Consider the following 14,834-nt stretch of genomic DNA (forward strand, 5'->3'; position numbering starts at 1 on the left):
AGAAGAGTATGGGAACCTACTCTGGAATCTCGCGTGAGGTCTCCACCCATGCGTACTTCTAATGCCCGAGCTTTGCTCTCCGCCTCCCGGGCCTTCTCTTCAGCTGAAACAATGCAACAAAAATAAAATAAGGAATTCCAAATTTCAAATTCTTTCATCCTTCCTATTATCCAGCAAGATAAACATCAGCTAAGAGAATAGTGGCTGATGGACAATGTGGGAGCAGAGCTCCAGGCCTGGGTAAAGAACTGCTTTAGGAAGGAAACATGATAGAGACACACATGTAACCTCAGCACTTTGAAGGCCAAAGTAGGAGGACTGGAGTTTGAAGCCAGCATGGGCTACGTAGTGAACAGGTCTCAAACACATCAACAAAATAAATGATGATAATCATGGTGACACTACTTACACCTGAAACATGATTTCCTTTCTTTTCTCTCTTTTCTTTCCTTTTGAAATAGGGTCTAATGTAGCCCAGGTTGACCTCAAACCTGCTACATAACTGAGGTTTACATAGCCTTGACCATCTGATCCTCCTGCCTGCACCTCCTAAGAGCTGGGATTACAGGCATGTGCCACCATGTCTGGTTTTATGCACTGCTGGGAGATTGTGTATTCTAGGCAAGCCCTCTACCAACTGAACTACCTCCCTGTCTTTATACATATTATCAAACTCACAAATGAATCAGCAAAACAGACAAGAAAGCTAAGGCAATGGTAATTAACCCTTCAACATATACAGAAGACAGAGCTCTTTAGCCAATCACTCTCATCAAGTAGCTAAGAAGCCCTGGTCATCCCTGAGGAGAGACTTCTGCTCTAGAGTCAGGAAAATCAGTCTCACAAGCAGTTGGACCACGGGTAGTATGAAATTTTTCAATCTGGTTAAGCCAAAGAGTCAATTCTTTGTTTTGACTGTTCTGACTAGGTTCAGGGAAGAGCCTTGCCCCCAGCTTTGGCTACAGTGCCTACCAAGTGGTCACTACCCTGTGCCCTCCACATACACAGGCAGAGTATTACCAATCCGTGCGACATGCTCTGCTTTCTTCACCTCCTGTTCTGCCCGAGTCTTGAAGCGGCTTGATGTGTACTTGTACATCCTGAACAATGGAAAAGCAACGTAAGGACCAAGGCAGCAAGCAACCAACCTGAGCAGCTCAGGAAGCACCCTGCTTCCTACCTCCTCCCGTGCTGTGCTATGCTGCCCTGGCTCCTTGTGACCAAACAAATCCAAGCTCATTTTAGCAGAAAAATTCAATTCCTTACTCCACTTGCCCATGCTCCCTTTCTGCATCCTTGGTGTTCAGCAGAGGGTCAATAACAGCATAGCAGAAACAAGCCAAAGCTTTTGTTTTCCTGTGTAGTGTCTAGTGGCCCTTTAAGCCCTAAACTAGAGGCAAGGTGTGCTACCCTTCACATCTCAGAAGACACTTCCTTCAATAGGCTCAGCTCATCAATGCCATAGCCTGTCAGTCACTTCTGTCCCTCCCTCAGGACCTACAAGTTGACTGTGGTAAAATGGGCAGCTTAAAGAGTCACAAACACAGCAATGTCAGAGCCCCTTTACACTGTCCCTCCTCAGGGAAATGTGATCAGGCCCCACTCTCAGCCAGGAACAGGATGGCTAGGTCCCTACCTGGGCTTGTATAGGCAACAGGAGAGTCTCTTGGTTTGCACCTTGTGACCATGGATGAAGATCCTCATCCGGGGATCAATATAAAGCACAGCAGCATAGGCACGGAAGGAACGCCGTTCTGGTTTCCTGAAGGCAGCAGCAACCAAGAAATGCTATCACCTACTCCACAGCAAACCCAACCAAGGCTACAAAAGCCTCTCTCCAGGCCCTCAACTTTCCACCTCACATCCTTGCTTCTCTTGCCATCTGACAGGCATAAGCTCCACCTATTCTCTCAGCATAGGTGCCCCACAGGCATCTCACCTGGCCCTAACTCTGCCCTAATAGGGATCCCTGAACAATTCCTCTCTGCCTTTGGTTTCTTCTGCCAAGTCAAGTGATGGGACAGGGAATCAATCTTTTGGCTTAGCTGAAGAGCCAATGTACTGCTGTCTTGTGACAAGCAGACACGAGCTCTTACCTTTATCAACTCTAATGCTACACTAAAAGAAATCCAGAGAAGGGTCTCTCCCCTCTTTCCCTGAAGACATCTCCTAAAGGATTAAGGACCAGTTCTAGGGCCTACCACCCTTCCCAGCCACACTCACGTGCCCTCTGGGGAGGTCTCTGCCATCTGGATATCTTTTGGATTTGAGATTATGTCTAGTTCAGGCTCTCCATTGTCCATGAGTTTGAGATTAAAGATGATCACCAGTGTTCCTAGGGAACAGAAATCTTTTCTCTCTGCCAGCCAACTCTGGCTCACCCCCAAAGCACTGGTGGCCCTGGAGTTCCCAAATTCTCTGGCCTGCAGGCTTAATGCCTACTTACCACTGTTCCCAGGAATCTTCATGAACTGGGTCATCACTTCCTCCTCAGTGTGGAAGGGCGAATACTTGTAGATGAGCTCTGTCTCAATGGCAAACTTCTCCACATTGTCTGTGATGGGTTCCCGTGTCCGAGCATTCCATGTAGGCAATGGGACTATGACCTTTGGAGTAAGAACAGGTGGACACTGAGCAAAGCCCCAGAGCACACTCCTCCGAAAGGCACACCTATTTTGTCACTCTTCAGTGGTTCTACAGTGCCTGAAACTGAGGGCTAAGCTGTGCAGTTTGGTACCATAGATTCTGTGTTTTAGAGGCCTTCCCAAGACTCATAAATTACTGGGCTGGTTTATACCACAGGGGTCTCTGTATGGATAGTATCTGTTTGGGATGTCTCTGACCATTTTATTAATTTATTAATAAGCATTCTACCTTTACCACTATATTTGCAATCTAGTCTATCTGAAGAGACATAAAACATAACCTACAACTCAGCAATTCCACTCCTGGGTAAATACTCTCTAAGAAAATTTTGTACATGTTTATCAGTAAATACATATAGGATTAACCCAAACATCTACTATGGAGAATTCTTACAGTACAAGTCCATGTATATGAAATTAAACTAATAGCAACACACATACCAGTGAAACGATACAAGAAAAAAGGAAATTATTCATCCCAAAAGTTACTGGAAGGTGGTTCCTCCAGGGATACCATGAGGACTGGTGAAATGTTCACAGGGGACTTCTAACACTGGTTTACAATGGTGTCTGCATAAGTGTTCACTTTATAATACATAATATATTCTTTGACATAAATGGAACTGGATTTTGTGTTGAAGTGATATTTTAGAAAATCCTAATTCTTTCTTTAAAAACCATCCCAGGAAGCTGGGCTTGGTGGCACATGTTTTTAATCCCAGCATTCAGGAGGCAGAGGTTGGAGGATTGCCGCAAGTTCGAGGCCACCTGAGAATACAGAGTGAATTCCAGGTCAGCCTGGGCTATAGAGAGACTCTAACTCGAAAAACAAAACAAAAACACTATCCCAGGGGCTGGAGAGATGGCTCAGCACTTAATGACCCTTGCTTACTCAAGTTTGATGCTCCAGCACCCAGATGCTCAGAAGACACATACATCTGGAGTTTGTTTGCAGTAAGAGGCCCTGGTGTGCATCTCTCTCTCCTTGCAAATAAATAAAGGGAAAAAAGATAAAAGAAAAAAAGTTCCTAAACATTACTTCCTCAGTGGTCCCATTGTGCGCCTATCCTGCACTTAGAGCCAGCAGCCTTTGCAGAGCCCAGCAAAAGGCTGGCTGCAGGGATTCTCTCTGTACAGCAAACCAACTGAGGTTCCTCACAGGTTTAAACCAGAGAGGCCACACGTAAGACGAAGAGTCTATCTTACCAAGTGTTGGGGGTGATAAACTATTACATGTTCTAAGACTGCTGGTTTCTAAGAAGCTTACTGCTGAAAGCATTCAACTATGGGCTGGTTTGGGCACATTTTTCCTAGGTTGAAAAAAAATGATCTTAGTTTGAAATCTTGGCAGAGTTCACACTGGAGTACAATCCAAAATAGTGACCTTCTAGCACCAAGTAAGGAAAAAACTTCAACCTTGATTTTCTTCCAAGGGAACCGAGTTCCATTTGTATTCTGTGAACTTGTACCCTTACTCTATACTTCTCATTTTCAAGCAGTCCCAAATGGCAATAGGTGCCCGGTTTCCCTAGCAACTGTAGCTCCTGCTGGGTACTTCTTCAGCCTTAATGCCACCACTCCCCTAGTTTTCCTTCCTACCTTTCTGACCACCTATCTGTGTCCTTTGCCACTTTCTCTTCCCCCTGACCTTCTCATGTTGAGCTGCCTAGATTCCAGGTTCTTTACTCATTCCACTCTTCTGCTACCAAGAATCCCAAAGTCTAGGGCTAGGGATGTAGCTCAGTGCTATAGTACTTGCCTAGCATGTCCATAGATTCCAAGTTCAAGCCCCACCATTAGAAAATTTTAAAAAAGAAAAGATCCATTGCTCTGATGGCCTCCAAACTCCAGAGTCTGCATGTCCAGAACAAACTTACACTGCCCTAGTCTCCATACGGACCCCCTTTTCCACTCTTCTTCAGCTGGACCACTCACAACTGCCACACCAGAACCTGTGAGTCATCCTCAACCCCTTGTCTTCCCTCTTTCCCCTTGAATCCAGGACCTCTTAGCTAGTTCAACCCAATACTAACCCCCATTTAATCCAATCATGACACAAGTAGCCAAATGGACCTTTGTAAACCTGATACTGGCACATACTTAAAATCTCATTCACTCACCCCTGAGGTCAAGCCCAACATGGTAGAGCACTGCTCTGCGGAGGCCACCATCATCCCTGCTTCACGAGCCCTCAGGCACTTGAGAAGAGTACACTGACTCCAGCAATCCTACCAGGAAAAGTTCCTGAGCACTCAGGCTATGTATTCATGCTCTATCTTCTGGAAGCCTGATCTTTGCAACTGCAACACATCTCTCTAAGTATGATAAACAAGGTAACATTGTACCCAATCTGGGCAAAGACCTACTAACTCACTAAGTAAGAGCAGGAGAAGGCGCCCATTCCCAATGTGAACTAGGTTGCTCAGATTTCAAGAGGATGAGTACAAATTCAATCACAACTGACCAACAGAATGGAATTTTTTTTAAAAATCCAGGTCGGGGATGGTGGTGCACACCTTTAATTCCAGCACTTTGGAGGCAGGGGTAGGAGGATTGCTGTGAATTCAAGGCTAGCCTGAAATTACATAGTTAATTCAGGGTCAGCCTGGGCTAGGGTGAGACCCTACCTCAAAAAAAAAACAAACAGGAAAACGTGCTTACAGCACACTCCACAAAATTATCATAATAATCTAATCTATTATTACCAGTAGTTATGATCTCCAGTTAGGGAAATTGCCATGGTGACACCCTCCACACAAGGAAGACTGAGGGATGTGACAGATCTGAAAAAGCTACAACTCTAATTAATTCTTGATTCCTGCTACTTGAGTGCCTTGTCACCCTCCATCTAATCCCCTAACAGCAGGCTTGTGCTTCAATCCTGCAACCCCAGAGAGCCCAGCACAGCAGACAGCCTAGGCAGATCCAGGAAATGTGAAGTGGGCAATTTAGGCCACAAGGCTGAGACCTACTTCATCGATGCCTTCCTCCTCATGAAAGGTACGAGACAGGAAGAGGCAGGTCATGGTGTCTTCTTTCTTGGTGAAGAGGATAAAATCCTTGCCAATGCGCATTGAGCCCCTGGAAAAGGAAACAGAAAAATGGGTTTTTCTCCTAAAGATTCAAAGCTCATCTAAAAAAGGAATACATTTTCTAAGCATAACTGAAACTGTCTACCTGAAAGCCTCAGGCTGAGCTGAATTCAATAGATTTTGTTTCCTCTCTACTCAGCCAACACCCCTTTCTCCACCTTTCCAATGGCCTCCAATTTCTAGCTTGACTTATACCCTCCTCAGCACACTTAACCTTCCATGCAGGGTTCTCACCATCCTGCTACAGTGTTCACTGCAGACCACAAACCCTACGTTAGTCTCATTCTTGCCATGACTCTAAGAAATAACCTTGGTTGAGGCTCCTGGTTCATGATAGCTACATGAAGGCAACTGTGCCCTGTGACACCATCAAATTCCATTCCAGCAGCTGACACTTTCAGATGCAGCCCATTTCTAGAAACGAAGCCTTGAGGTTAACTTCTACAAGGCAAAAGTATATAGCTGAGATATAGTTCAGTAGTAGAGTATTTGCCTAACATGTGGAAGGCCCTGGGTTCAATTCCTAGCACCACAGCAAAACTTGTCTGGCAAAGTATGAATGGAATCCACAGCCTCCTTCCTGTTTGGCCATGTTAATCCTTCTGAGGGACAGGCAGAGACAGGCAGCATGGGGCAGGGCAGAAGGCCGAAGCAACAGTGAGAGGACTGCCCACTCAGCAAGGAGACTCTGTTCTTCTACACAGTCTTCACAACATCCCAGGAGATGACAGAAGCAGGAAGCCTCATTACTCTCTTGTGTACAAACACAAACCAGATTGGCATGCCAAGCACATCAATGAATGAATGTCATGTCCTATTTTCCCAAACACTGGAGAAAACCTCCCAAGGCACTCTGTAGAGATACCCGGGGGGGGGGGGGGGGGGGGGTGCCAAGTCTTGCTTTTATTCCTCCGGTACCTGAGGTGCTGGCTGGGTTCCTTTCCCTTCAATTTCACAATAGTTCTCCTTTCTGAAACTTGTGGATGGCAATGCCCTTGATCTAACAAAACCTCTCTCCACACCCCTTTCTTCCCTCTGTCTTTAACATTGACCAAAGGGCTTGAACAGCAGAAAATACCTGCTAATTTCCCTGCTTCTCAGCCCTATTCTCAGACTCTTCCTGGTGTACTTTTAACTTCTCAACTCTGAACACTAGAGGGCTCCAGTTCAATGGGTCCTTCTTAAGTCTCTGGAATAGGCTAATGACAGTACTCTAACTCTGCACATGCTCCTTTCCCATCTTCTAAGCATGTTCAAAAAACACATTCCACTTGCTCCTGAGCCTCGCTCTGTAAGGGAGATGTCAAAGGTTAGAACCTCAAAAAACTTTCAGAAAGGTGAAGCTGAGTTTATAGAACTGACAGGACCAGATATGAAGGAGCTGACCTGCAATCCAGATGAGAGAAATCAGAGTTTCCAATGACTCTAAAAAGATCTCAGTTTGGAGCCGGGCGTGGTGGCGCACGCCTTTAATCCCAGCACTCGGGAGGCAGAGGTAGGAGGATCGCTGTGAGTTCAAGGCCACCCTGAGACTAGAGTTAATTCCAGGTCAGCGTGGACCAGAGTGAGACCCTACCTCGAAAAACCAAAAAATAAAAATAAAATGAAAAAATAAAAAAAAATCTCAGTTTGGGAGACTTAGACTACATATATCAGAATCCCATGGGAAACCCAGGTGATTCACTGTGATTACAGGCTAGGGACACTTGTAGTAACGTCGGAACTCGTCTTTTAAGTATTTGGTATGTATTACAATCTCAATTTACAAAAGGAGAAGTCACAGGGTAAGTGACTAAATGGCTGGGCAGAGATTTGAACCTTAATTTGTCTGGATGAAATAAAATGGACAGCAGCTCCCATCCTGTAGTCGAAAAGAGCTGGTTCTTATTCTAGCTCTGCACAAAGGCATTTTTATGCGTTTGGGCAAGTTACCTCACCCCATCTCAAATTTCTTCATGTAAAAATAGGAGTAAATATGTATCATAGGGCTATAGTGAGGATTAAGTGAGCTCATTCATGTAAAGTTTTTAGCATAATGCCTGGCACATGGTAAGTGATTAGTATCCATTTGGGTCCTGCCCTGAGCGAAAAATCCTATAGTCTACAAACCATGCTCCTGACTTTTTTGGAAGCATTCTTCTCCACACCCAAAGTACAATGCACATGAGGCCCAATCAAGGTTGATGACAGATCAAACCAGCACCATTTCTCTAACAAAACAACACATTTCCACAGTAAGACTAAAAATGTGACTCATAATTCCATTTGCACAAACTCCAATTCCACTACATTTTATTCTGTCCAAAGGTATGTAGAGTTGGAAGTGAGCATTTCAGAAATAGAAACCTTTCTCTTGGGGCTTCACTCAAAGCCAGAACAACACATTCCAAACACTAAACAAGCGGGAGCCAACAGCAGAAGGAAAGGCCCCAGGAGATCTGAAGGTATTCGGTGGGTGTCCTGCTGGAGGGCCTTGCAGGATATGTGCTGTCCTCAGGGAGGGGGAGCTTCCATCTCTCTTGCTCACTCTGTATTCCCAGTGTCTAGCACGAAGCATGACACATAGCAGGTGGCACAGAACACTGCTACACTGTGAAGTGATCTCCTTGCTGTCTCAGACACATCCTGACTCCATAAGAAAATCAACTCACATCCTCAATCACAAGAAAAAAAATAAATAATTTTTTAGTAAGGAGGCAAAATGCAGTTCTAGAGCACAATGCTAAGAAAAACCCATAACCTCCCTACCCCACCTTGTTTTGGATGTCCATAGTCTTTGACCTATATGGCAAACTCAACTGGGCAGTTTGTAAATTATCCCCAAACCATGATCCCTTTCTGTTCTCCTATTAGTCAAAGTGACAATCTTAGAGGGCCAATGAGGAGGACAGCAGGAGAGCATCATGTAATCTGTGTATGTTAAGCCCCATGACAGGCTTCCAACAGACTTACGATTTTAACCCATTCCCATACTGCCCAATCTGGGTGGACTCAGGTGTTCGTTTAGCTGACTTTCCAAACTGGATCACACTAGCAGCATCACCTGAAGTGGCAGACACAACAGAAAGTGAAAAGTTAGCATTTCTCTCCCTCAAAGTCAAAGGTCTGAAACCTTGTTAGATTACGGCTGTTCAGATTATGGCGACCTCAATCCAAAGAAATTTACAGCCATGAGGCAAAGTGAAGGTAACCTTTGCTTGGCCTGTCAATACCACTACCATACCATATGATTTGTTAACAGAATATGGTAGAGTCTGAAGAAGACCTCAGTAGTTCCAGCACCAGGATGCTGGGCAAGCTGACACACTGTAATTGGACTGATTTCAGGCTGCCTTTCAAATCCTATCTCTCCTGTGTTAGGACAAGACCTGGCAAATACACAGTGGAATTAAGATGTTGCAATAGACTTCTCATTCCCTAGGTGAACTTTCTAATCAAAACAGTGAGGTCACAGAAAAACAACTTTAATAGTAACTGATTATGACCTCCCCAAAAGAAACAATCATCGAATCACTTACTTGGGTCCATTCCTGCTCCATCATCCAAAAAGCAAAGCATAAATCCTCCTCGAAGGTCCTCTCGTCTTTCTGAGAAAGAAGCAGCCTCCATTATTAGACTGTTAGAGAGCACCAACACAAGTATTCATATAGTATGAATAGAAGATAATAGAAGATAAATCAAAGTGAAGCTTGGTCAAAATGTAAAGTAATAATAATTTGGCCTTCCCCTTTAAAAAAATAAAAGTGAAGCTTGGTACAAAAGGATTAGAGCAAACCTAACTTCTTCCAATAGTCCTAAGCTAGTATGAATTAAAAACACAGGGCCTTAATGGTGTAAATTCCCACCAAAATCTCATCAGAGCTTTCTAGTTCATGATAAAGTTTCGGAGAATGTATTAGAAAAGCATCTAACCCCATTCAAGGCCACTAACTATGCATGTATTTCACACAGACCCCAAGCATCCTTGTTTATCCTTACCTGATTATTATCCTATCTGCCTTGTCCCATGGACTGTGTCTTAATAACCATCCAAACTTAACAGGGCACCTTCCTTTGTGACTTAAGTCTATGGCTGTATAGGCACAATCATGGCAGTTGCAACCTAAGAGATGAATTACTATGTGTGTATATGTGTGTGTGTATAAAATTATCCCCGAGCTAACTGCAGTTTCTGAGCTATCTGTATTCATGGTCATATGGGCCCCTCAAAAGTGGTGGGATGATAAGATACAGCAAAAGATGTCTGGTTCCAGGCTGGACTTGCTTGATTAGAAAAAGTCCTTTTTTTGCACTGCAAAGGACACAGTGAAAAAAGCAAAGAGGCAACCTACAGAATGGGAAAAGATCTTTGCCAGCTATATATCTGATAGAGGATTAATATCTAGGATATACAAAGAACTCAAAAAATTAAATAATAAGGAATCAAACAAGCCAATCAAAAAATGGACTAAGGAGCTAAATAGAACATTCTCAAAGGAAAAATACGAATGGCATATAAGCATCTAAAAAATGTTCTACGTCACTAGTCATCAGGGAAATGCAGATTAAAACTACATTGAGATTCCATCTCACTCCTGTCAGATTGGCCACCATCATGAAAACAAATGATCATAAATGTTGGCGGGGATGTGGAAAAAGAGGAACCCTTCTACACTGCTGGTGGGAATGCAATCTGGTCCAGCCATTGTGGAAATCAGTGTGGAGGTTCCTAAAACAGCTAAAGATTGATCTACCATACGACCCAGCTATAGCACTCCTAGGCATATATCCGAAGGATTCGTCTCATTTCCTTAGAAGTACGTGCTCAACTATGTTTATTGCTGCTCAATTTATAATAGCTGGGAAATGGAACCAGCCTAGATGTCCCTCAACTGATGAGTGGATAATGAAGATGTGGCACATTTATACAATGGAGTTCTACTCAGTGGTAAAGAAAAATGAAGTTATGAAATTTGCAGAAAAATGGATGGACCTGGAAAGGATTATACTAAGCCAGATAACCCAGGCCCAGAAAGCCAAGCGCCACATGTTCTCTCTCATATGTGGATCCTAGCTACAGATGATTGGGCTTCTGCGTGAGAAGGAAAATACTAAGTAGCAGAGGCCAGTAAGTTAAAAAGGAGATATAAAGGGAAGAGAAAGGAAGGGAGGAGGGAATTACTATGGGAATTTTTTTATAATCATGGAAAATGTTAATAAAAATTAAAAAATAATTTAAAAAAAACAGTCCTTTAACAAGATAAACACAGTAGTCACAGTAGGGCTTCCTGGCAAAGAGGAAGGGAGCACATCAGACTGTGGCTGCCACTCCCACAGGTGGGTGAAGAACCTCTTTCCTCAGTAGCTGTCTTATGGAAGGAACATCAAGTAGTAACTTGCTGTAGTCCAGCTCTAGGGTATCTGACAGTGCAGAAGAGACTACCAAAAAGAGAAGGAAGCTACACTAGTTTTCAAGGTACCTTGTGACTGAATGAGGGCTAGTGAACAATGGAGGAACTCATCTTGGAATCAGAGACATGTAGACACAAAAGGGAAGGTGAGGCAGAGGTGGGATCAGAGGACTCAAATAAACCATGGAAGGAACCCACAATATCACCCCCCCCCCCAGTATAGATGCTGTTTGTGGTCCATTGCTTGATACAGAAATAAAAGTTGACACTTCTTCTAAAAGGAAGGAAGTCTGTGAAACATAATCTATGAACAAGCCTTAGGCTTCTTTGGAGCCTGGTCCCTAAAGGAGGAACAAAGCTGCAGTTCACTAACTTTGTACAATAACTTTGACATATTTCAGTTTAAAAATACTCTGTCCTCCCCTCAGGCTAAAACTTCAAGTGAGTTATGATTGCCTTCTGTTAAAGAGACAAATTAATATAAGTTAAAATGATATTTTGGATGGATTATAAACCACAAAGATTGTCAAGTATCACTCAATGTTCAGGAAGCTGCTGAACATTCATTAAAAGTGCCTCTTCAAAGCCGGGTGCAGTGACACATGCCTCTAATCTTAGCACTTGGGAGGCAGAGGTAGGAGGACTGCCATGAGTTGGAGGCCACCCTGAGATAGAGTGAGGCCCTACCTCAAAAAAAAAAAAAAAAAAAAAAGTGTCTCTGGAAAGTTCCAAGGGTGAGGATCTTCCTGAAAGCACTACTGGCAAATACATTTCTCCTCATGGTAGCACTTCTTATCAGAATCTGAGTAATTCAAGTGAGATATGGCAAGCAGGAACAAGTATTTAAAAAGTGTAAAAAAAAAAAAAAGGGGGGGTGCTGAAGAGATGGCTCAGTGGTTAAGCGCTTGCCTGTGAAGCCTAAGGATCTTGGTTCGAGGTTCGATTCCCCAGGACCCACATTAGCCAGATGCACAAGGGACACATGTATCTGGAGTTCGTTTGCAGTGGCTGGAGGCCCTGGCGTGCCCATTCTCTCTCACTCTCTCTCTCTGCTTCTTTTTCTGTCTGTCACTTTCAAATAAATAAATAAACATAAAGCAAAATAATTTAAAAAAAAAAAGAAGCCTTTAAAGTTTCCATCTGTAAGACTCCAGGGTCATGTGGAGACTCAAATTGAGTCAGGTACAGCAGGATGACAGCAATACTCTTAAATCTAGCCTAGAAACATTTGCTATCGTACCCATGTCATAAAATGCACATAAAGACTCTGCTTTGGGATCTACAAATTGACTTGAGCCAAGAGTATCTAATAAGGCCCCAAAATGACCAGCATCCCTTGACACTACCTAAGAAGTGCCTTTCCAGGCCCATATGTAAGTTCGAGATGAACGGGTCACTTCAGCACAGTCATCACTTAACAGTCTGGCTCAAGGATTTCTCGCAAAGCTTTCACATGTAGTTTTCAAGGGTTAAGAGACTATACTGTAAAGTCATACACTGACTGACAGAATATAAATGGGCAAATGTGCCCAGGTCCATGGTCACAAATAATAATGTCTCACGGTCAAAACATAATAGACAACTCAGCATAAATTTAAATGCTATATAAATGAATAATGTGGTGTTTTCACGTGACAATATTAGATTCTCAGTACGTAGTAAATAAAGTGTTTTGTGTACCTGATCTGTGATAGGAACAAGAGCATGGAACAGTACAGATGTGGTTCCTGTCTTCCTGAAACAGTCTAGATGGATTCTAATCTCTACTACTCCATGCAACAGAGGAAGGAAGAACAGAAAGATCTAAGCCAAATAAGCCAGGCATGGTGGCACACACCTTTAATCTCAGCACTTTGGAAGCAGAGGTAGGAGGATCACCAAGAGTTCAAGGTCACCCTGAGACTACATAGTGAACTCCAGGTCAGCCTGAGCTAGAGCAAGACTCTACCTCGGAGAAAAAAAAAAAAATTAAACCCAAGGAGGCTAGGAAGAGAACGACAAGAACAAAATGTATATGGGTAAGAATCAATCTAAAGAGCTTGGGAAAATAAGAGTCCAGGCTCTGCTCTGGATAGTCTGAGGGCACAGTACTGAGAATTTCGGTTTCTCCCAATTGTAACGAAACTGTTCATGGGGTGGATTGTCCTTTGAGAAGCACATTATCTATCTCAAGCCAGGAGAATCAAGAAGGCATCCCTGCTGAAAACTATCTCCCCAGACATTCTATTATCAAGATTCACTAACACCTGTGACTTAATCAGTCAACTGAGTGTTAATTAAAGCCTCCTAGGAAAGGACTGGGATGAAGGAGGGGATATTCTGCATGAAAGAGGTCTCAATAGTGAAGATTTTGTGCTTCCCTTTCCATCATATATCCTGGATCAAAACAGAAGGCAAAGCCACTCTGTCTGCTTCGCAGTGGTCTCACGGCCAAGTAGCAGCTATATTAAGATTGTCAGCATCAGTTAAGAAGGTTGCACTTCCTCCAATAAGACCAAGTCTGGCTCCTTCAGACTTGATATGACTCTATTCTATTGACAGTGAGTTAGCAAGTGAAGAGATGTATTGTGAAACAATCCTTATTTCATCTGCCATGACTAATGAGCAACAGGGGTTTTGTTTTAATTTTGAATTCATTAACAACGGGCCTGGCATCAATCTTAAGAAGAGATTCAAAAAAGCCAGAATCTAATTCTGACAGCTAGAGAGTTGTATCATAGTCTGGTTCCAACTAATAATATGTTAGGTAAATGAAAGACTATCAACTTTCTTACCATCAGGTTTAAATGCAGCCTTTGAAATATGGTATTATAGTAACTTCAAACTGTAGCTAATGTTTGGGAAGTGCTCTAAATTTGTATTAATCTATATACTGTACTAACAAGAACTTTAAGTTATTAAGATTATTAATGATTCCAACTGTTTTTATTCCTGTTGGATGTTAATAAGACAACAAGGAAAATGTGAAGTTAAGGATATTTCCACCAAGACCTCCAATTCCAATCTCAAAGAACTCAAAACAACTTTTGTGGGCTGTAGAGATGGCTTAGGGGTTAAGGCACTTGCCAGCAAAGCCAAAGGACCCAGATTCGATTCCCCAGTATCCACATAAAGCCAGATGTACAAGGTGGCACATGCACCTGGAATTCATTTTGGTGTGCCCATTCTCTTTATATCTGCATCTTTCTCCCTCTCTCAAATAAATAAATAAATAAATAAATAATTTAAAAAACTTTTGCCAAAATGTTACAGTGCTTACTGCTTCTACCACATTACTGTAACTTTTTTTTTGAGACTAGGCTTTCATATAGCCCAGGCTAGCCTTAACTTACTAGGTACCAGAGATATCCTTGAAGTCCTGATCGTCTTGCCTCTACCTTCCAAGTGCTAGGATTGTAAGAGGCATGTGCCACCACACCCCAACCCGTACCTGTCTTCACTGGCCCTGCAAGACCTAGTTGTCGGTCTCTAAGCATTTTTGATGCACTAATTATCTCTCCAATTAAACATCTCATCTTCTCTGACCTTTACCCAAAGCAAATAAAAGCATTGAGAAAACAAAACTGTGCATTGGGTCTTTTTTAAATTTAAACTGAAATATAAGTATTCCCATATTTTGCATATCAAGTACTAAATTTCCTTCTGAAATTCAGCCACTGAACCTGTAGGAGGAAACAGATTTCCTTTACACGTTCTTCCAAAGATTC

The 14,834-nt window shown here is 42.9% G+C and overlaps 1 protein-coding gene across 3 annotated transcripts in view; it reads right to left on the minus strand.

The window, feature by feature from the left end:
• The window catches only part of Morc2 (MORC family CW-type zinc finger 2), a 42,822-nt gene that overhangs the window by 14,051 nt on the left and 13,937 nt on the right, over positions 1–14,834 (minus strand). For all 3 annotated transcript variants that reach the window (XM_045132295.1, XM_004664075.3, XM_045132296.1), the window contains 8 exons: positions 9,256–9,324; positions 8,690–8,780; positions 5,618–5,726; positions 2,447–2,606; positions 2,224–2,335; positions 1,637–1,762; positions 1,021–1,100; positions 21–103 (listed from right to left, as the gene is read on the minus strand). In XM_045132295.1, coding sequence (XP_044988230.1) covers positions 21–103; positions 1,021–1,100; positions 1,637–1,762; positions 2,224–2,335; positions 2,447–2,606; positions 5,618–5,726; positions 8,690–8,780; positions 9,256–9,324 — 830 coding nt within the window. The remainder of the gene's footprint in view (positions 1–20; positions 104–1,020; positions 1,101–1,636; positions 1,763–2,223; positions 2,336–2,446; positions 2,607–5,617; positions 5,727–8,689; positions 8,781–9,255; positions 9,325–14,834) is intronic.

The sequence above is a fragment of the Jaculus jaculus genome, chromosome 13, assembly GCF_020740685.1.
Source record: "Jaculus jaculus isolate mJacJac1 chromosome 13, mJacJac1.mat.Y.cur, whole genome shotgun sequence".
NCBI classification, from domain to species: Eukaryota; Metazoa; Chordata; class Mammalia; order Rodentia; family Dipodidae; genus Jaculus; species Jaculus jaculus.